The sequence below is a fragment of the Solanum lycopersicum genome, chromosome 11 (assembly GCF_036512215.1).
Source record: "Solanum lycopersicum chromosome 11, SLM_r2.1".
Lineage (NCBI taxonomy): Eukaryota > Viridiplantae > Streptophyta > Magnoliopsida > Solanales > Solanaceae > Solanum > Solanum lycopersicum.
The window spans coordinates 57,002,977-57,026,110 of NC_090810.1; the positions used below are offsets into that span (position 1 = coordinate 57,002,977).

A 23,134-nucleotide genomic window follows, 5' to 3' on the forward strand; every position below is an offset into this window, starting at 1 on the left:
GTTACGCCAAAGTTTCCACGAGAGACTTTGTATCTGTTAGTAGGTTTGGCGACGATGGTGGTGGAAAAATAAAATTTATTTGTGGGTTATATTAAGTGGGTTGATAGGGTTAAAATTAAATAATTTAATTAAAATCAAGATATATTCATTAAGTTTATTGACAATAAAAATAGAAATAAAAATAACTTGCTTTTAGGATTATAAACAATCAATAAAATAAAATTAATAGATAATTTTGACCTTTTCCCATAAATTAACAAAGAATTATAGTGGTTGACAGTCTTGGTGATAGTTAATTAGGGGCATGCCCAGCCGACCCATATTCAAAATTAGGCCCAAATTCAATAGAAATGATAACCCGAAATCCCTAACACAAACCACAGTAAGTTGTCAACTCTCAACTGTCGTCACTCTCGTCTCAGTTACGCCGCAGCTCGTCTCTGTGCTCGGCGTCCTTAGTCTCAGTCCAACCGCTACTCCTCGGCTCCTCGCAGCCCGCAACTGCTCTCGCGACTCGAAGGTCAGTACTTGTATATAGACAATATCAACTAGGTGAGTAATTTGGAGTTTGGAGAGCAAAAGCCAAACTGCATGGCATAGATTGTTGGAGTTTGGAGAGTATTGCTAAATGTTAAGTGTTGATTGTTATTTGTTATACAAGTTGATGTTGATTGTTGTATTATTTGAATAGCAACACCGCCACAACCCACAGGTTACTGTTAATAAATTTGGTTAAATCGAAAACCAAGCCTCTTTGAACTTCTTGTTCACTTTTTGATATTTCCGAGCTTTATCTGGTCTAAGCAAGCCTCATTTGTAAGAGTTGATTTACGGTGTCTTTAATTTTTCCTGCGATTTCCTCTAGTTTGATATTGCCTTCAAATTTTGTGATGCTTTTAGTATTCAATCTTTTTTTTGGTATATTTTTCTTGCTGATTGATTAATGGGTTCTCGCAATTTCGCCCCTCTTCTTGTGGTTATTATAAAGGAGTTTGTTTTCCCTGGTTTATTGAGTACCCATTAGCGAATGGACCAACAATTTCATTATATGTACTTTAACAATCCTCCTGTTGAGCTAACCTTGGGATTGAGTTAATCCGAGATATTATATCTTTACAGGTTCTATGATTTTTTAAATGGAAATTGATAAATTTGCTCACTAGACCTTTGCAAAAAGATATGCAGCAATACATGCTCATTGAAGGCATTCAAACATTCATTTTTTGCAATCTAACATGGTCATTACATTGGATTCTCTTGATGCCCGGCATTCCTCTGACATAAACAAAATAAAAGAACTTGGTTGGTTCAGCAAAAGGTTGAAGTTCGTAGGATATGACTTAGCTGGTATTGTGACAACATTGCAATATTCTGTTTTTTGTTGGCACATTGGATGCAGTTAAATGCGACAAATTTTGAGTCCTTACTAACACAATAGAGAATCTCATTTTATTCAGAAAAATGTGTATATTGTAGGTCCTTTTGTTACTCTTCAAGCTTCCTTTTTCCCTGATTTTCAAAAAATATCTACTATGCTTGGTTGTAGAGGAACTTTCTGGTATATAATTTTTACCAAGATACTGTGAAGAACAAGTACAAGCGTGAAGAATGTCTGTTAAATTCATTAGACTAACATTCAAGACAGATCAAAATTTTGCGCATAGAAAAATGTAGTAATATTTTTATCTTAAATTTGAGTGTTTCATCGTCCTACATATTTGCATAGTGAAAGCCCATTTTATTTTGTCTTCTTACAAAACCCTCTCTTTCTTTTTCCCCAAAATCTCTTAAACCCTAAAACCAGAAAAACCTTGAAAACAACGACGTTTTTGTAGTAGCCGCCATGCATAGAAGGAACATTAGGCTGCGAAGAGAGTACCTATACAGGAAAAGCTTAGAAGGGAAGGAGCGTTTGCTCTATGAGAAGAAACGCAAAATCAGAGAAGCTTTAGAAGGTCAGTTTTCATTACAAATTTGATGAGAAAATATTGAAATTTGTAGAATTTTATATATTTCGGGGTTTTCGATGATTTTTTGGTATTTTCAGAGGGAAAACCAATTCCAACTGAGCTCAGGAACGAAGAAGCTGCTCTTCGGAAAGAAATCGATCTTGAAGATGAAATTACTGCTGGTATGCTAATTATTTCTAAATTTATAGGGTTGATACTTGATTATGATATGAATTGAGCTCGAATCAGAATTATAAACTAGAATTGATCTTGCTACAAAAATTGCTGCTATTAGTCTTGGTTATGGTTTTGGTGTCTAATTATAGGAGAAAAAGTGATATGGATATTGGGATTTGCTTCACTGAGTAAGAAATTAAGAGAACTTTTAAATTTTGGGGTCTGCTTAAGTATATAAGTTGAATGCAGTAAAATGCTTTTTAATCTTATAGTTTTAAACATATCAGCTGAAAAGTTAGAATTAAAGAGTCTTTTAAAAAATAAAAGATACAATGTGATTAGTACATAGAATGTGAAGTAAAATTATAAGCTCACCACGAAAAGGATCTTTAAGAAAAAGAGAAATGTGATAAAAATATAACTGTTCAATACTTCTATATGGTGATGACAGAATCCAAGATTGTGATTAGTACTTACAATGTGCAGTAAAGTTCTTTTCTTGGTTGGCACTTGAATATTAATGATAGACAAATGCATTCCAGTAGGCAAAATCGTGATGGCGCACATCCTCACACTTGAAAAAACAACAGATATACACTGTCACGACCCAAACCGGGTTGCGACTGACACCCACACTTACCCTCCTATGTGAGCGAACCAACCAATCTAACCTTAACATTTCAATATAATATCGACAGAAAGTAATGCGGAAGACTTAAACTCATTAAATAAAGACCAATTCATTAACTTCTAAAATTCAACATCTATTATTCCCCAAAATCTGGAAGTCATCATCACAAGAACATCTACGATCAAACGACTAAACTAAGAGTATTCTAAAAGCTAAAAATACATAAGAAGCTAGTCCATGCCGGAAGTTCAAGGCATCAAGACTTGAAGAAGAAAATCCAGTCCAAGCTAGAAGCATTAACTCACCCTGAATTTCTGATGTAGTAAGACTGACTTGAATTACTGTTGAGTTGAAGACGATGGCACGTTTGCTGCACTCCACAAATAAACAAGAAGAAAACATAAAAGTAGGGGTCAGTACAAAACACGGGTACTGAGTAGATATCATCGGCCAACTCAAAATAGAAATCAATATATACCAAGTAATATCATAAAATCAACTATGATACTCAACATGTAGCAACAACAAATACTATATCATTAACAATTACCGTCAAGTTCACACATGAGGACTCAAGCCTCAATACCATACTCATTTGGGAATCATGTTCATTAGATTGAGTATATTAACATCTTTCAAGATTCATTATCTTTATTTCTCTTGTGTCGGTACGTGACACACCGCTCCCTCAATATTCATTAATCTTCTTGTGTCGGTACGTGACACTCCGATCCCCTAAATCTATGTGTCGGTTCATGACACCCGATCCCCTAAATCTATGTGTCAGTTCGTGACACCGATTCCCTAAATCTACGTGTCGGTTCGTGACACCCGATCCCCTAATACTACGTGTTGGTTCGTGACACCCGATCCCCTAATACTACGTGTCGGTTCGTGACACCCGATCCCCTAATACTACGTGTCGGTTCGTGACACCCGATCCCCTAATACTACGTGTTGGTTTGTGACACCCGATCCCCTAATTCTACGTGTCGGTTCGTGACACCCGATCCCCTAATTCTACGTGTCGGTTCGTGACACCCGATCCCCTAATTCTACGTGTCGGTTCGTGACACTCGATCCCCTAATTCTACGTGTCGGTTCGTGACACCCGATCCCCTAATCTCATTCTATTAATTCATCTAGCTGTCTCTTATACCAAGGCATCATCATCTCATTACTTTAGTTCATCAAGCCTTCTTTTATACCAAGGCATCATCATTAACAAGGGGTTTTCAAGATTTGGGATTCAATAACTTCATCATGCTTATATAATCACAATCATATAATTACATTCATGCAAGCATACAATTAAGCACATAGCAGGGTTTACAATATTATCAATACATATCATTCGCTATTAAGAGTTTACTACGAATATCGTAAGAGAAACCATAACCTACCTTCACCGAAGATTCGTGATCAAGCAAGCAAATTTTTCCAAAGCTTTGTGTTTTTCCCCTTCTCGATCGTCTCTCCCTCTATCGATTCCCTTCTCTCTCTTTCTCTTGTTCTTTCTATTTTCTTTATTCAAACCCTCTTTCTTTTACCCAAATTAGTATATAATTAAGAGTAAAAGATGACAATAATAGCCCACTAATTAACTTAAGGTTACCTCTTTTATCCCCCAAGAAATTGAGTTATTAATATAGACCCACGAAATATATAATTATAGCAGGAATAGTCCAAAACGCCCCTTTAAAACTTAACCAGAATTCCGACTTCAACTGGGATTACGCAACCTATGACGGCCCGTCGCGCCTGCGACGGTCCGTCATGCAGGTTCGTTAGAGACTCGATTTCCTTAAGGAGTCTGTGACGGCCCGTCGTACCTACGACGGTCCGTCATGCACTTCCGTCACGACGTTCAGAGAATCGTTCCCTGTACCAAATTCTCAAGAGTTGAAGTGTTTTGAAACGGTGGATCACGACGGTTCATCGTGCCTGTGACGGTCCGTCCTGCAGGTCCATCATAGAGTTCAGAGAGTCGATTTCAGCACCCAAATTTCAGAATTTCTAAGTGTTTTGGGACGAGACACCCTCGACGGTCCGTCGTGCCTATGACGTTCCGTCGTGGGTTCCGTTGTCTCAGCCTGTTTTTCCAAAAATAAAATCTGCTGCTCAAAACGACTAAACAGGTCGTTACATTAGATACCAATTTACCCATCGTTCGTCCCCGAACGATCACAAGAAGGAGAATAAGGGCGAAAAGGAGTACCTGAATCTGTGAACAGGTGTGGATATCTTTCTCGCATATCAACCTTCTTCTCCCAAGTGGCTTCTTCAACGGGTCGATTCTTCCATTGAACTTTGATGGATGCAATCTCCCTTGATCTCAACTTGCGAATTTCTCTATCTAGAATAGCAACAGGCTCCTCCTCATAGGACAAATTCCCATCAAGCAAAACTGAATCCCAACGGATAATATAGTTTCCATCCCCATGGTATCTTTTCAACATCGACACATGGAATACCGGATGTACCCCGGACAGCCCTGGAGGCAAGGCTAACTCATAAGCCACCTCCCCTACTCGCTTGAGTACTTCAAATGGTCCAATATACCTTGGACTTAGCTTACCCCTTTTTCCAAACCGCATCACCCATTTCATGGGCGAAACCTTCAGCAAGACTTGTTCTCCCTCCATGAACTCTAAGTCTCTAACCTTTCGATCTGCATATTCTTTTTGTCTACTTTGCCGCTAGAAGCTTTTCTTGAATAGATTTCACCTTCTCCATCGAATCCCTCAAGAGATCCGTACCCCAAGGTCTAACCTCGAACGCATCAAACCAACCAATGGGGGACCTATATCTCCTACCATACAATGCTTCAAATGGAGCCATATCAATGCTCGAGTGATAGCTATTATTGTATGAAAATTCCGCTAAGGGTAAGAAGCTATCCCAATGGCCACCAAATTCTATCACACACGCACGAAGCATATCTTCTAACACTTGAATTGTTCGCTCAGACTGACCATCGGTTTGAGGATGGAACGCAGTACTAAGGTCCAACCTAGTACCCAATTCCGCATGCAATGTTTTCCAAAACTTAGAAGTAAACTGTGTACCTCTATCTGATATGATGGATAGTGGAACCCCATGCAATCGAACGATTTTTGAGATATAGATCTTGGCTAACTTCTCGGCATTGTAAGTCACTTTAACCGGAATAAAATGAGCAGACTTAGTTAACCTATCAACAATCACCCAAATAGAGTCATACCTACCCATTGTCTTTGGAAGACCAACCACGAAATCCATTGCGATTCTCTCCCATTTCCATTCCGGAATGGGCATTCTCTGAAGCGTTCCTCCGGGCCTTTGGTGTTCATACTTTACTTGTTGATAGTTTGGACATTTGGCAATAAAATCCACAATATCACACTTCATTCTACTCCACCAAAAGTGTTGCTTTAGGTCACGGTACATCTTGGTTGCACCCGGATGTATCAAATACCTTGAACTATGAGCCTCTGTCAGAATAGTGTTGATCAAATCATCAACACGGGGCACACATACCCTTCCCTTGATTCTCAAAACACCTTTCTCATCGATTTGTGCTTCCTTAGCCTCTCCTCGCAATACCTTATCTTGGATTCTTCTTAGTTTCTCATCATCAAACTGTTTTCCCTTAATCTTGTCAAGAAAGGAAGATCTTGCCTCCACACAAGCCAACAATCCTCCCTTCTCATTTACTTCTAATCTCATCAAGTCGTTAGCTAGAGTCTGAACCTCTCTAGCTAATGGGCGTCTAGAGGCTTGCAAGTGAGCTAGACTTCCCATGCTTCCCGCCTTTCTACTTAAAGCATCCGCTACAACATTCGCCTTCCCCGGATGATACAAAATGGTGATGTCGTAGTCCTTCAGTAGTTCCATCCATCTTCTCTGTCTCAAGTTCAAATCTTTCTGAGTAAAGACATACTGTAGGCTACGATGATCCGTATAGACCTCACACTTAACCCCATATAAATAGTGTTTCCATTGCTTTAATGCAAACACTACCGCGGCCAATTCCAAATCATGAGTTGGGTAGTTACGTTCATGCACTTTTAATTGTCTTGAAGCATAAACAATCACATTCTTCTCTTGCATTAGCACTGCACCCAAACCCGAATAGGATGCATCACAATAGACAATGAAATTCTTACCTTCCACTGGCAAGGTGAGAATTGGTGCAGTAGTCAACAGAGTCTTGAGCTTCTGAAAGCTTTCTTCACACTCATCCGACCATACAAATGAAACATTTTGCTTAGTCAAGTTCGTCAGTTGGGAAGCAATAGAAGAGAATCCCTTGACAAATCGGCGGTAGTAGCTAGCTAACCCAACAAAGCTCCTTATTTCTGACACATTAGTAGGTCTTACCCAATTCTTCACTGTTTCAATCTTAGAAGGATCCACCATCACTCCATCCTCAGAAACCACGTGCCCCAAGAAGGACACTGCATCTAGCCAAAACTCACACTTAGAGAACTTGGCATAAAGCTTTTTCTCCCTCAACATTTCCAATACCATTCTCAAATGCTCCTCTTGTTCTTTCTTGCTCTTTGAGTATATCAGTATGTCATCAATAAATACGATCACAAAGAGATCCAAATATGGCTTAAAAATCCCGTTCATCAAACTCATGAACGCAGCAGGGGCATTCGTAAGACCAAAAGACATCACTACAAATTCGTAATGCCCATACCTCGTTCGAAAAGCAGTCTTTGGCACATCCGTTGCCCGTATTTTCAATTGATGATAACCGGATCTCAAGTCAATCTTAGAGAAGACACAAGCACCTTGTAACTGATCGAACAAGTCATCAATGCGAGGAATGGGATACTTGTTCTTTATGGTTACCTTGTTCAGTTGCCGGTAGTCTATGCACATCCGAAAACTCCCATCCTTCTTCTTCACAAACAAAACCGGAGCACCCCAAGGAGATGCACTTGGTCTAATAAAGCCTTTGCCCAACAACTCTTGAAGTTGTGCCTTTAACTCTCTTAACTCCGCGAGAGCCATTCTATAAGGGGGTATAGAAATGGGGCGAGTACCCGGTTCAAGATCAATACAGAAGTCAATATCCCTATCTGGTGGCATACCAGGAAGATCTACAGGGAACACATCCCGAAACTCACGGACCACCGAAACCAACTCAATCGAAGGTACTTGGGTAGTGTCATCCTTGAGATGTGCCAAGAAAGCTAAACACCCTTTACTAACCATTTTCTTAGCACGGAGAAAAGAGATGATACGCACCGGATTGGAAGTGTAGTCACCCTCCCACACTAACGGATCTGTCCCAGGCTTGGCTAACATCACAATTTTGGCATTACAATCCAAGATCGCAAAATTCGGAGAAAGCCAAGTCATACCCAGAATTACATCAAAATCAACCATTTCTTGAAAGGATTTTGCCGTAGCCGCTACTTGTAAGGCTGAAATCCGCAGTTCTGACCTCAACCCCTTCACAAAACGGCGAATCCGCTCTTGTGGACTGAAACAAAGTTGGGTGGCATACCGGGATAATGCACGAAACTTAGCCTCATATGCAGTAACCGACATCCTACCTTGCTCTAGGCTCAAAAATTCATCTCTTTTCCTATCCATCAAAGTTCGGGGGATATACTTCTCCATAAACAGGCTAGAGAATGATGCCCAAGTCATAGGTGGTGCCTCTGTTGGTTGACACTCAACATGTGACCGCCACCACATTTTGGCATTCCCTTGAAACTGATAACTCACGAACTCAACACCAAACCGTTCTACTATACCCATCTTGTGTAGTAGCTCATGACAGTCAACCAGAAAATCGTAAGCATCCTCAGATTCAGAATCCTTGAAGACTGGAGGTTTCAATTTCAAGAACTTACTGAAAAGTTCATGCTGATCATTTGTTATTATAGGCCCAGTAGTTCGACGTGGAAACGTGCCTATGTCCACTGAGGCATCCATACGAGGAGCCATAGTGGCTGCATGTTGTACCTCTGAAACCGGAGGTGTTGGTGCAGAAAACACTGGAGGTGTTTGACCTTGATCAGATAACCCACTAAGATAAGCAAGCACCTGATTTATCATCTCTGGGGTAGGTTGGGGTGGCAATTCCTCATTCTGCACTTGCTCAGTTTCCCCTTCCTCACCCTCTCTTACTACTTCTAAAGTCGGTGGAGGAGTCACCGCCTAGTATCAGATGGGCTAGGTGCTCGTCCTCTTCCTCTAGAGGACGTCCTCCCACGACCTCTACCACGGCCTCTTGCCGCTTCTCTTCCTCGAGCTACAGCCCCAGAGGCTGGCTCAGACGCTTCTTGTCTTGCCGATGTTGGTGTTGGCGCAGTCGTTGCTCTAGTTCTAACCATCCGCGAAAGAGAGTGAAGATGGTCAGATACCAATTTGTATCACCTAGATACCAATTGGATTCAAGTAGTAGCACGAAAGAAAGAAAGAAAGAATGGAATTTTCCTAAAGTCTTATAGCCTCTCAAAGAAAAGTAAAGGCGTTCCCTACCGTTCCTTAAGACTCTACTAGACTCGTTCTTGTGTGATGAGACCAACGAACCTAATGCTTTGATACCAAGTTTGTCACGACCCAAACCGGGTTGCGACTGACACCCACACTTACCCTCCTATGTGAGCGAACCAACCAATCTAACCTTAACATTTCAATATAATATCGACAGAAAGTAATGCGGAAGACTTAAACTCATTAAATAAAGACCAATTCATTAACTTCTAAAATTCAACATCTATTATTCCCCAAAATCTGGAAGTCATCATCACAAGAACATCTACGATCAAACGACTAAACTAAGAGTATTCTAAAAGCTAAAAATACATAAGAAGCTAGTCCATGCCGGAAGTTCAAGGCATCAAGACTTGAAGAAGAAGATCCAGTCCAAGCTAGAAGCATTAACTCACCCTGAATTTCCGATGTAGTAAGACTGGCTTGAATTACTGTTGAGTTGAAGACGATGGCACGTTTGCTGCACTCCACAAATAAACAAGAAGAAAACATAAAAGTAGGGGTCAGTACAAAACACGGGTACTGAGTAGATATCATCGTCCAACTCAAAATAGAAATCAATATATACCAAGTAATATCATAAAATCAACTATGATACTCAACATGTAGCAACAACAAATACTATATCATTAACAATTACCGTCAAGTTCACACATGAGGACTCAAGCCTCAATACCATACTCATTTGGGAATCATGTTCATTAGATTGAGTATATTAACATCTTTCAAGATTCATTATCTTTATTTCTCTTGTGTCGGTACGTGACACACCGCTCCCTCAATATTCATTAATCTTCTTGTGTCGGTACGTGACACTCCGATCCCCTAAATCTATGTGTCGGTTCATGACACCCGATCCCCTAAATCTATGTGTCAGTTCGTGACACCGATTCCCTAAATCTACGTGTCGGTTCGTGACACCCGATCCCCTAATACTACGTGTTGGTTCGTGACACCCGATCCCCTAATACTACGTGTCGGTTCGTGACACCCGATCCCCTAATACTACGTGTCGGTTCGTGACACCCGATCCCCTAATACTACGTGTTGGTTTGTGACACCCGATCCCCTAATTCTACGTGTCGGTTCGTGACACCCGATCCCCTAATTCTACGTGTCGGTTCGTGACACCCGATCCCCTAATTCTACGTGTCGGTTCGTGACACTCGATCCCCTAATTCTACGTGTCGGTTCGTGACACCCGATCCCCTAATCTCATTCTATTAATTCATCTAGTTGTCTCTTATACCAAGGCATCATCATCTCATTACTTTAGTTCATCAAGCCTTCTTTTATACCAAGGCATCATCATTAACAAGGGGTTTTCAAGATTTGGGATTCAATAACTTCATCATGCTTATATAATCACAATCATATAATTACATTCATGCAAGCATACAATTAAGCACATAGCAGGGTTAACAATATTATCAATACATATCATTCGCTATTAAGAGTTTACTACGAATATCGTAAGAGAAACCATAACCTACCTTCACCGAAGATTCGTGATCAAGCAAGCAAATTTTTCCAAAGCTTTGTGTTTTTCCCCTTCTCGATCGTCTCTCCCTCTATCGATTCCCTTCTCTCTCTTTCTCTTGTTCTTTCTATTTTCTTTATTCAAACCCTCTTTCTTTTACCCAAATTAGTATATAATTAAGAGTAAAAGATGACAATAATAGTCCACTAATTAACTTAAGGTTACCTCTTTTATCCCCCAAGAAATTGAGTTATTAATATAGACCCACGAAATATATAATTATAGCAGGAATAGTCCAAAACGCCCCTTTAAAACTTAACCAGAATTCTGACTTCAACTGGGATTACGCAACCTGTGACGGCCCGTCGCGCCTGCGACGGTCCGTCATGCAGGTTCGTCAGAGACTCGATTTCCTTAAGGAGTCTGTGACGGCCCGTCGTACCTACGACGGTCCGTCCTGCACTTCCGTCACGACGTTCAGAGAATCGTTCCCTATACCAAATTCTCAAGAGTTGAAGTGTTTTGAAACGGTGGATCACGACGGTTCATCGTGCCTGTGACGGTCCGTCCTGCAGGTCCGTCATAGAGTTCAAAGAGTCGATTTCAGCACCCAAATTTCAGAATTTCTAAGTGTTTTGGGACGAGACACCCTCGACGGTCCGTCGTGCCCATGACGTTCCATCGTGGGTTCCGTCGTCTCAGTCTGTTTTTCCAGAAATTAAATCTGCTACTCAAAACGACTAAACAGGTCGTTACATACACACTAAGAACTGCTTAATTTTAGGACAATTTGCTACAATTTGAACATGTTAGCATTGTGGTAGATCTGGTGGAGGTGGTTCCATTGTCTGTACCTCTCCAATTCCATTTTCGACGATGGAACAAACAACCCAACCCCTGCCACACAAGAATATTTCTAGTGATGAAATCAGGTTCTTTACCTGGATTATCAGCCACGGAACGAATGACTGCCCATCCACCAATAGAAAAATCGATTGTGTTCCTGACAGGCGGATCGATCAAGTTAAAGTCGGCAGTATCAGTTTCAGCATCGAAGTTACCAAAACCTTGTCCAACAACCCAAAAGTGGTATCCATGAAGATGTATAGGATGGTCCTTTGTAGAGAAGATAGCAGTATCTTGAACACAATTCGTACATTAGAACCAAACTTGAGCTTGTACAGCTTTGTTCCAAATCTCGATTGCCAGAGTCCTCATGAAACATTGCCTGTATAATCAAATTGCACCGGTGGAACGGGTGGGAAGTCCAATGTATAAATCCCTGGAATATTTTGGTAATATGCGTGCAGCAATGAAGTTCTTCTTGGAAAAACAAATGAAGTGTTCATGATAGCAGCAAATGGATATTATTACCCTTGACATCTAGGTGCCAGGAGCTCAATTCACTAAGCCTAGTGCAACAGTGAAAAATAAGTTCTCATCAATTTGATTGGGAACTCTATTATTGCTAGGATTGCTCCTCAATTGATTAGCCTAAGAAGTGGCAGTGGCTGTATTATTGGAAACTGGAAGTTGAGGCAATAAAGGCCTTGAATTCGCGCCTGAGTAGAGATTTGTGTACTCAAGTATGGCAGTGGTAGTGGTGTTATCAAATTGCCCATTTCTGATTGTGGCATAAGCACGAGCTGCCATATAGTATCGGCCAGGGGACTGATTAGCAGTGAGAATTACATTAGTTGTTTTTCCAATTGATTTGAAATAGTGGTACATTGGTCTTCTTGGCTGAATGCAAAGAAGAGGTATCTTTTTTTATCTTCATATATATGATTTAAGATTTTATAGTTTCTAGAGGTTTGTATGTGCTCATTAGTTTTTCGTCACTTGTCTATTCTCTTGGTGGGTTAAATCTTGTAGAATGTGAAAGGGAAGAGAGAAGCAAAGAGGGTAAACAAGATGATGGAAGGATATGAAACCTTTGATAAACCAGAAATTATTGGCTTTCGGAAATCTTTACAACTCTCTTTAATGCTTGTGTCTTCATCATGCCTTTTCTATGACAACATATCTCTCTCTCTCTCTCTCTCTCTCTCTGTTGTGTTGTTAATAATTCACCGATGGGACGCGACGGTTGTATTTTAGTCGGTCGGGGGAAGCGGTAGCTTCGTGCTCCGCTTCTTTCGCGAATTGCCTCCGTGACTTGTAGACTATGCACGAACAAGTAGAACATAGTGGTTTGTTGAAATGTTCTCTAATTACATTCGTATCGAATTGTAATTGTATGTGCTATGTTTTTGCTATAACAAGGCTTTTGTCTATTTTTAATGATGTTGATGCAGTACCTCGATCAACTATTGATGATGAATATGCTAATGCATCTGAAAAAGATCCCAAAATTTTGCTTACCACTTCAAGAAATCCTAGTGCTCCTCTTACTCAGTTTGTCAAGGTTGGTGTACCCTTCAATTATCCTATTATTATATTACGTAGTCCACCATTCCCTTCTAACTCTTTCTTTTAGAAGTCATTATATAGGAAACTATATATTTTTTTAATTAGACACTTCTCATTTCCTATTCTTTCCTTTTCCATGTTGTTGTATGGAGACAGGAGTTGAAAATTGTGTTCCCTAATGCTCAGCGGATGAATCGTGGTGGTCAGGTTGGTCTGCTATTGGGAATTATTTTCTTGTTTAATATTTCTATCATTACAAGCTATCAGAGATGGCATTGGAGCTTACAGCTTGAAAGATCCATAATAAGAATTGGTACTTTGTCTCTTAACTTCATGTCGGAATAGGAAGAGGTGTTCCATTTGTTTAAGTTGCAATTTAAACATGTGTATATGTACATTTTTGTGTCTTACTTGTATACTGGAACACAGAGAGTACCAGAATAATGTATCAGGCTCACATATATACACTCCTGCAAACCTTCTAGAAAATTTTAATTGAATATAAAAAGAAGAGAACAGATGGCCATGGATGTCTCGTATTTGCTTTTTTAATGAAAAGAGCTCTGATTCTTTGACTCTTAGACCCCTTGTTTGTGCAGGGAAAGTGATTTGTCATAATTACTTATTAACATCTATGTGCTTGCATAACAAGCTATTTAGTTCTTAAAGCCTATGTTTCTTGGATTCTTCAAATGTCATCGTGGTGCATGTCGGATCCTCCAAACGTAGTGCATTTTTGAAGCATTGAGTTATTTGGAGAGTCCAAGCAGCACAACTTCAAGATATTTACGGTTTTACAATTATCTTCTATTTGTTTATCATATGTTCGTATTTTGCTCATATTTCTTTTTATTTTCAGGTTATATCAGAAATAATTGAAACCTGCCGATCTCATGATTTTACAGATGTAATTTTGGTCCATGAGAATCGTGGTGTGCCTGATGGTATTGTCATTAGTCATTTGCCTTTTGGTCCAACTGCTTACTTTGGATTGCTCAATGTGGTAAGTGGTCTTACTCTTATGCTGTTAAGCGTAGAAGTCTTCTGCTGTCTATGTGAGTTGTTAGATGATGTCCTCATCTACTATTTCATGCAGGTGACTAGACATGATATTAAGGACAAAAAATCTATGGGAACGATGTCTGAGGCGTATCCACACTTGATTTTTGACAAATTTTCAACTAAGGTAATTCCTGACATCCCTTTTTCGATAAAGAGCGAAACACATGCATTTCAGTAGATTTTCTACTGACATTGAGATTTTTAAAACTGGTTGATCATGTCGCCAAAATCAGTTACTGGATGTTTAGATAACTCTTGAATATCTAGAGTCTTTGTGTTCTTAGTGTAGCATCTTATATACTGTTCTATACTCACCAGGTATATTTCGATCATGCAGCTTGGTGAGAGGACAGTAAACATCCTAAAGCATTTGTTTCCTGTTCCGAAGCCTGATACAAAACGTATCCTCACATTTGCTAACCAGTCGGACTACATCTCATTCAGGTTTGTTTCTTGTTCAGTCTCATTAAGTTCTACTTTAGCAATGGAGGTTGTTAGTTGCTGTTTAGTTTTACTTGAGTACAAGGCATGCTGGGGATAATGGCTCAGCAATGTTTTTTTTCTATTTGATCCTCGATCCACAGATTTCTCATTTTGGTAACTTGAAGCCATACAATTAGAATGAAGCTTGTAAACAATTGCTTTGGCATTAGCTATCTTTAAACAATTAGATATATTTTCGCTGATTGTGCCAGACTATGTTCTAGATTCTTTTTTGTAACATTTTGTTGTTTTTTCCTGAAGTTCATCAATTTAGGGATGTTTCTTTTAGTTGTTTTAGTCATTAGCTTTTACACATTTTGTTCCAGACAATGTTTCTCTGGGACTCTTAAAATATGTCAATGGGTGTGCGCAGATTCTCCCAAAATAGTGTTCTTGGAGAATTGAACACAGGTGCAACAACGTAATGGAAGAGTACGTGCAACCTAGGTTGCGTCAGAAATCATTAACCATTTCTTTATTCCAAATGGTGAGGTCCATGGATTTTCCTGAACTATTCTAACATATAGAGAAGTGGCTAAATCCATGATATGCTACATATTTTTGCTTCTCAAAATATTAATAGATGATAGAAATAGACAGACAAATGGATTATGACAAAGACCATGCAAAATACAAGTTGGAATATCCTGCTTAAATTTCATTACCTCTCCTGTCCAACTCCAGCAGGAGGGAGCAGTAGTTTTTCCCACTTTACTCACTTGATTGACTCAAACCACCAACCGCATGGGTCGATCTTAGCATGATTGCCATATATGAAATTGTTGCAAAGAAATAGCCCCCACTTGTTTCTCGAGAAGAGATGAGAAAACATGCTCAATATCATTTGATTGAATAGTTGAACCAGTCCCTTGTTTGAAGAAACCCTCCACTTCAATTGGTATTTTTTTTCATGAAAAGCATGCATAAGATAAGAAATCCAGTGTTTCACTAAGATTTCGAATAATCCTCTGGTGGAGGTTCCTTACCACTAGGCTATCCCTTGGTTGTCTTGTTAACTGACAGGATAGATAAAAATAGGTATAAATTTGATGATTTACCGGATATGCAGCTCCCCCCTTCCCTTTTCTTTATACTAAATTTGATTGAAACATGCAGACATCACGTCTATGAAAAGCATGGAGGTCCAAAATCAATTGAGCTGAAAGAAGTTGGCCCTCGATTTGAACTACGGCTTTACCAGGTAACAATAATTATACCAAGACTAGTTCATCATATTTGTTTGCATCCATGTTTATAAATAATCTTGAAACTGTGTAATCTTGACTTCTCTTCGTTTAGCTGCCCGACCTATGTTTTCCACATCTACATATTCCTAGAAAATTATTTGGAACGACTAAAGAGAAAAAACTTGCTGCAAGTTCTCTTATCTGCTTCATGATAATAGATGTCAAGCAACAAAACCAGAAGGGATATTAAGCTCTTCTCCAAGAGTTCACTAATATATGTTTTATCTAGCTCGAGAAATTTATCATATTAGTTTAACGGATTTGTTTTTGTCTTGAAGAATCAGTCCCTGAAAATGTGCTTTATTTAGTACACTTGCCCTGTCTCTGTCATGTGAATTCCGTGCTACGTTGTAAGGAATGTGTGATCACCTTGATTCGTATTCTATCTGTTACTGATTGCTCATTCCTGATCAAGTTAATTGTTTTTCAATGTATAGATCAAATTAGGAACAATGGATCAAGACGAAGCTCAAATCGAGTGGGTCATAAAGCCTTACATGAACACATCCAAAAAACGAACCCTTCTTGGGGACTGATAAACGTGCAACAGAATATGAACTTTGAAGCCTCTGCCTCTTCCCGTTTGCACTACCAGAAGTTGATCTTTGCTGCAAGTCATGTATTCGACCATCGAAATGCAGATGTGATTGATCCTAGAGCTACATTTGACGTAATATGCCGCTTCCTGTTCCAGAGAGATGCTGTAAAATCTACCTCTGTAGGAAAAGAAAAGAGAAACGAACTCTCTTTGTTTTAAGTAGTTATTTGGTTTTTTTTTTCCTCAACTGGTGGTAATATAATGTTATGTGTACTGTGCTAAAAGAAAATTTTGATGTCAAAGTTGATTTATCACTTCTATCTTGAGCTTTATTGCAAGATTAAAGAGCAAAATATGGTGAATTCTTTCTGTTTTGATCAATTTTATGATGTTTAGCAAAATATGGCTCGACTTCTCTTACAGGATTGGACAAATTTTTTTTAGCAGTTTTGGTTCAAACTCGATTTTACGTGCAAAAGATCTCTAAATACGTATAAACTCCGTCTTTTAGGTTACACTTGAGAGTTTTTTGAGTAATTAACACAAAACAAAAGAAAATACACTGAGTTTTTCGAGTAATATCAACAACATCAATCAATTGAGGTTATGTGTGGACTATTTATTATGAACAAAAACAAATCTATATTAAGGACAAAGTTGAGAACCAAGAAAATTGGTTTTACTGTAAAATTTATTTGCCATTGATTGTTACATGAGGAATTACATGTCTAAAAAGGAATAATTTAGAAGCATTTTCTATGCACAATGGATGGACCAGATTCATCATATTCTGCCTTTGCAATCCACATCTACATTTCAAAAAACAAACATAAAATTAATATTTTTAGATGTGAAGAAGTTAAAAAGAGAATAAATGATCAATGTTACCTGTTGGAAGGTACTTAAAGAAGCCAAAATTGAACCTCCAATCCAAACACTATACTTCCTCTCTGGTGGTGCAACCACCTTAATTTTCATGCTACTTGGAGCCAATGCTGTGATTTCTTTGCTCATTCTATCAGCGATTCCTGGAAACATAGTCGTCCCCCCGCTAAGTACAATGTTACCATAAAGATCCTTCCTGATATCAACGTCACATTTCATGATCGAGTTGTACGTTGTTTCATGTATCCCAGCAGCTTCCATTCCGATCATGGAAGGCTGGAACAGCACTTCAGGGCATCTGAAACGTTCAGCACCAATCGTAATCACTTGACCATCAGGCAACTCGTAGCTCTTCTCCACGTTTGAGCTAGTTTTTGAGGTTTCAATCTCTTGTTCATAGTCGAGAGCTATGTAAGATAGCTTTTCCTTCACATCCCTCACGATTTCTCTTTCAGCACTTGTTGTGAACGAGTACCCACGCTCTGTCAAGATCTTCATCAGGTGATCCGTCAGGTCCCGTCCAGCTAAATCGAGACGAAGGATAGCATGTGGTAGAGCATATCCCTCATAGATTGGTACCGTGTGACTCACCCCATCCCCAGAGTCCATGACAATCCCTGTTGTACGCCCACTGGCATATAGAGATAGTACGGCTTGAATCGCGACATACATTGCAGGCGCGTTGAAGGTCTCAAACATGATTTGAGTCATCTTTTCGCGATTCGCCTTAGGGTTTAGAGGTGCCTCTGTGAGAAGAACAGGGTGTTCCTCTGGAGCCACTCGAAGTTCGTTGTAGAATGTATGATGCCATATTTTCTCCATATCGTCCCAATTACTTACAATCCCATGCTCAATTGGATATTTCAAAGATAGAATACCACGTTTCGATTGAGCTTCATCACCAACATACGCATCTTTTTGACCCATACCAACCATAACACCCGTGTGACGTGGTCTACCAACAATGCTAGGAAACACTGCTCGTGGCGCATCGTCTCCAGCAAATCCAGCCTAGAAAAAATTACCAGTTTCTCAATTTCAAATCTCAAATTTCAAAAAATTTCTTTCTCTCTACTTACCTTCACCATTCCCGTTCCATTATCACACACCAGTGGCTGAATATCCTCACCATCTGCCATTGTTTAATCTACAATATCCATAGACACGATTTTGAATCATTCTCATACAATTTTAAATTCTAAATTCATGCCAAACACTAAACGATTAATAAACACGATATTGAATCATTTTCATATAATTCTAAATTCGTCGAGATTACCTTTTCGGGAGAGGGGAATAAACTGTTGGGTTGTGAGTGCAAATACAATATTTTTTTTTTTCAAAAAGAAAAAAAAGAATCAACAAAGCAAAATTGAAATGAAACTCAACGATTCCAAAAGGCAATGAAATGGTCTTCTTTTTAAAAGCTAAAAAAATAAAATTCCCACATTTTTTGCTGTCTGTTATTTTTCTTTGGTATATATTTGGTCTTTGTTACTGTCTATGATCGCCACGTGTCACTTATTAATATGAGGTCCTACTTTTTATGGTTAGGCTTCTCCTCTTATTTAGCCCATTTAAACGGTTCAATTTTTAATTTGTTTTATCCCTTAGAAAATTCTATTTGATTTTAATTTTTTTTGAAAAAAAATCGATTGTGGTTGATCTATTATTTTTTTCAATACGAGATAAAACTGATCAAGCTCGACCATTTAAATATTTGGTGAAAATTCTTTGATTTAAAAATACAATAAAAAGTTTTTTGTGATTGACAGGGGTATAAACATGAATATATAATATACTAATAATTATGTCTTACGTATTGTACATGTAATGTATCGATATCGTTAAATAGTTACGTAATGTATCGATATTGCATAAACGTGCATCCATATTGTATAATGATATATAAACATGTATATATGATTTGTGTACAAATAATTATTAGCGTCTATGTAATATATCAATATTGTATAGAGATGTATGAATATCATATATTGATATTATATAAACGATTTGGGGAACTTTCACCTATAGCCACTAAAAATAGCCTAATTATTTTTCGTAACTATAGTTGAATAATTAAAATTCGTAGCTACATGTTATAAGGAGGAGAGAGGCGAGCTAAACTGGGAGAGAGAGGAGAGGGGAAAAAATGGGAGAGAGGTGAATTGTATATGTATATTGGTTAGATAATTGTATCTTATACATATGTATTTGTATATATGGCAAGCGAGGTTTGGAGAGAAAGGAGATCAAAGAGGCGAACGAGATTGGGAGAGAGAGGAGAGAGGCGAGCAAGATTGGAAGAGACACGAGAGAGATATATGATAGAGAGTAGGAGAGAGGTGAATTGTACAACACACAAATTTAAACAACAACGTTTTAAAAAAAATAGCACAACAAGAAAAAATAGATAAAAGTTCCTTTTTCATAAATTAGAAAGAAAATGGCCAAATGGCAACTTGTCAATTTGGTAAGAACAATGTACGATTGGTCATTTTAAGTAAAAAAAAGTGTGAATCATTTTTTGTGCAAGAAATTCAACCCAACGAACATTTTGCATAATCTACCTTTAAAAGAATTATGCATAGATACTGTCTCGGTGGAATTTGTTGCACAATATCATTTATCTCAGTGTGGAGATACACTGATATATCAAAGAAAATAAATGGTGTAATACACATTGATATACATATGTATGTAAACGAGATACAATATGGATGTAACGACTTATTTTCGTCGTTATAGAAAAACCAATGGAGAAAGAGATTGGGCAAGAAAACTTTTGAGCAGTGAGTTAGAAAATTGTAGCCTAGTCCAGATTTGGATGAAATCTGAGATAGGTAAGGTCTTGGGAAATTTGATAATGAATGGGGGATCTGATTGTGTTGATCACTTGATTGGATAGTCAAGACGTTAAGGAGCCTGTACGACTTTAGGAATCGAATTCGGGCTGAAAGATCTTGGCGTGAAAGGGTAGTTTCTGAACGTCAAGGGTCGAAGACATGTTGTGAACTGGAATCTTGGAACTCAAATTTCGAGCTTCTGTCTCCGTGCAAGTCGCCAGGGCAGGTTTAATTCTGTCAGGGCGGGGCCGCGGTGGTTGGATGAGATCTGCCGTAGTGGGCCAGTCGCTACTTCAGTTGGGGGAATAATCTCAAAATCGTTATTTTCTACAAACCTTCGTTCTTGAGAGCTAAGAGACGACCACAGGCTATTTCTTGACAATTCCCATGACTTTTAGCGCTAAAGGTAAAGATTTTACTCTCCTAATCCGTTTTACAATCTGTAGAATTTAGATTCTTGATAGTTATCAATGTCTAATTGTCGTTCATATTGGAAACTGTATGTTGCTCTTGAAATGATAATGATCTGCGTATTTTGTATATGTGTGTTGTAATTTCTTGCCTATGTTTCGCTCACTGGGGTGGCTGTGTGATCCTACGTACATTATGGTTGTGTATTGATACTGCACTTGTTCGTTATTTGTTGAATACAAATCTTCAGGCAGCTATTGACGCTCAGCTAGGCAATAACTGATAGAGACTTGATTCAAGGGTGAGCTAGTTCTTCCAGGTTGCAATGGATCCTCCTTATTTAGTCCACTCTTTTCGGGCTCAGATTATTTATTTAGGCTGTTAGTTTTAGCTTTCGGGTTTGCATCCCTTTGTTTGTAGACTTGTTGATCATTAGAGTTTTGGTATAATGACTTTCAGTTCTATGGGTTGAACTTCCACATCAGTTATTTTGTTTGACCTTGGATTTTGTGGAAACTTCGTGATTTCATTTAGTCAATTAAACCTGCTTTCGTATCTTTAAATGCGTAGTTTCTATTAATTGCTTAGTTGAGTAGTAGTAATGGTTTTCCCACTGGAGAATTAATTAACGTGGGTATAAATCACGATGGTCTGGATCGTGACGACAAATATACAAATAAAGTCATTTTCAGACTCAAGATTTTAATGTGAAATTAAATCAAAGTCGCCTCAAAGCGTCTCCAAACACCTCCAAAACGGATATTGAACTCCTTAATAAGTTCATGATAAAACTCAATATTATCCTACCGAGATAAATCACAGATACACAAATCGCGAATCAAACTTATGTTTTAAAACTCTTTTATCATAAAAAAATTTGACATAAAACCCAAATGTAGAAAAATGGACACTGCAACACCAACATGAAATCAATAACTAATGGAGATTTATTAGAAAATATTGAAAGATTTTTTGCTAAAAGTTAAAGAGATTTGGCAAAAAGGAAGTAAATAAATTTGTAAAAAAATGTTCACTTTTATTTTGTAAAAACATTAGGAGGGAGGGGATACTGAATTTTTTTTTTGTGTGTGATTTTAAAGTTTTTTTTTTCTTGATATTGAGTGTGGGATCTTTTTGATATAAATATTTAACTTGGTTATCAAATGTCATATGCAAATGAGGTTTTTTTTGGTCAAAAATTATTTGCTCCTAACTTTGAAAATTTATCTAATATAAAAGAAAATATTTTTTTGATATTGAGTGTCGAATCTTTTAGATATATAATATAAATATTTGACTTGGGTTATCAAATGGCATTTGAAAATAAACTTTTTTATGTCAATTATTGCTCATTATTGTCATACTTCGCAAATTTATCTAATATATAAATAAAAGAATAGTTTTAATAATGTAAGCCCATTTTTTAAAAAACAAAATACCATCTTTATTGATTTATCTTTAATATAACTCGTAAGACTTAACACCAATAAAAGTATAGGCATAATATATAAATGTACTTTTTAACTTTGCTTCAAATTATATTTATGTCCTTTAATTTTGGATGTGCACAAATAAACACTTAAACTTGTATAAAGTTGAACAAATAGACACACATGTCCTACATGTCGTCCTACATGGCAGTTTTTGTCCTAAGTGGTATTCTACGTGTATTGTGCCATTTAGGAGTCATGTGCTTATTTATTTAAAAGTTGGATAGTTAAACTGTCTGTTTGTGCATTATGAAAGTTGGAGATGAAAGTTAAAATTTGAAACCAAGTTTAGGGTTCAATGTATGTATTGTGCCTAAAGTATATGGTGCAGACGTGCAGTGAATGGTAATTTTTTTTTTAATTAAATATTTCGTGTTTGGAATTAGTCAGACTTTAATGAAAATATCGAACATCCAAAGAAAATCATTTTTAAAGACTTATCTATATAATCTGCATGAACAAATAGTAAGGATATTTGATACTATTACCAATTGAAATTTTCAAGATAATCTTTAAGTAATTACCCAAATAGGCCATAAAACAGGGTATATTTAAAAAACCCAAAAGTTATGTACTTGGAATATTCTCATTAATTGTACTAATATAGTATGTTAAATGTAGCCAATGATGAGAATCTTATTATTATTATTTTTTTAAAACAAAGTTTAGATCTTACATTGAGATAATAAAAATCATGAGATGCACTTGACCTTAACGTGGTGAGGACCTTTGTGAATCCCACTGCAAAAATATTCAAATAAAAAATTTAATAAATTCATTAAATTAATCGACTTGTTATATTTTAGTTTCATGCATGTGATTCCAAAATTAAAGACACCTTCTTTTGTTTTTTTTTTAATTTTATTTTTCTCTTCATATGTATGATTGCAAAGCATATAGTATGATTTTAATACATTTTTTATATGAAGAGATGTGATGTAATCATCATTGAAAATTTATTTAAAATTTTGTGCAACTGGATAGGAACATAATTGTGTCAATTTTAATGAGTTGTTTCC

General features: G+C 37.7%; 1 protein-coding gene, 1 long non-coding RNA gene and 1 pseudogene across 10 annotated transcripts; 2 read left to right on the top strand and 1 right to left on the bottom strand.

The window, feature by feature from the left end:
• Nucleotides 1-321: 321 nt before the first annotated feature.
• LOC101253657 (uncharacterized) lies at nucleotides 322-16,881 on the top strand. 8 transcript variants are annotated; one of them, XR_003244227.2, is made up of 11 exons: nucleotides 337-520; nucleotides 1,805-1,955; nucleotides 2,048-2,131; nucleotides 13,036-13,145; nucleotides 13,307-13,357; nucleotides 14,010-14,153; nucleotides 14,247-14,336; nucleotides 14,550-14,656; nucleotides 15,069-15,182; nucleotides 15,812-15,896; nucleotides 16,380-16,881. XR_003244227.2 is itself a non-coding variant. In XM_026028094.2 (11 exons), the coding sequence occupies exons 2-11, from the start codon at nucleotides 1,236-1,238 to the stop codon at nucleotides 16,476-16,478; spliced, it is 1,002 nt and encodes a 333-aa protein (XP_025883879.1). In that variant the 5' UTR covers nucleotides 370-520; nucleotides 1,120-1,235; the 3' UTR covers nucleotides 16,479-16,881. The 8 variants fall into 8 exon arrangements, 6 of the variants coding, with proteins under 6 accessions (XP_010313286.1, XP_010313283.1, XP_004250954.1 ...); XR_011212250.1 differs by having other exon boundaries at nucleotides 370-520; nucleotides 1,836-1,955; XM_026028094.2 differs by lacking the exon at nucleotides 15,069-15,182 and adding an exon at nucleotides 1,120-1,347 and having other exon boundaries at nucleotides 370-520; nucleotides 1,836-1,955.
• A 256-nt stretch (nucleotides 16,882-17,137) lies between these two features.
• On the bottom strand, nucleotides 17,138-18,917 carry LOC101253966 (actin-97; annotated as a pseudogene). Its single transcript, XR_002026078.3, has 4 exons — nucleotides 18,645-18,917; nucleotides 18,445-18,512; nucleotides 17,369-18,376; nucleotides 17,138-17,289 (listed from the first exon to the last, which is right to left on the bottom strand). The product of XR_002026078.3 is annotated as an actin-97 (transcript).
• Nucleotides 18,918-19,897: 980 nt separating this feature from the next.
• On the top strand, nucleotides 19,898-21,141 carry LOC109118926 (uncharacterized). Its single transcript, XR_002026101.2, has 2 exons — nucleotides 19,898-20,620; nucleotides 20,876-21,141. It is a non-coding gene; the product is annotated as an uncharacterized lncRNA (long non-coding RNA).
• Nucleotides 21,142-23,134: the final 1,993 nt, after the last annotated feature.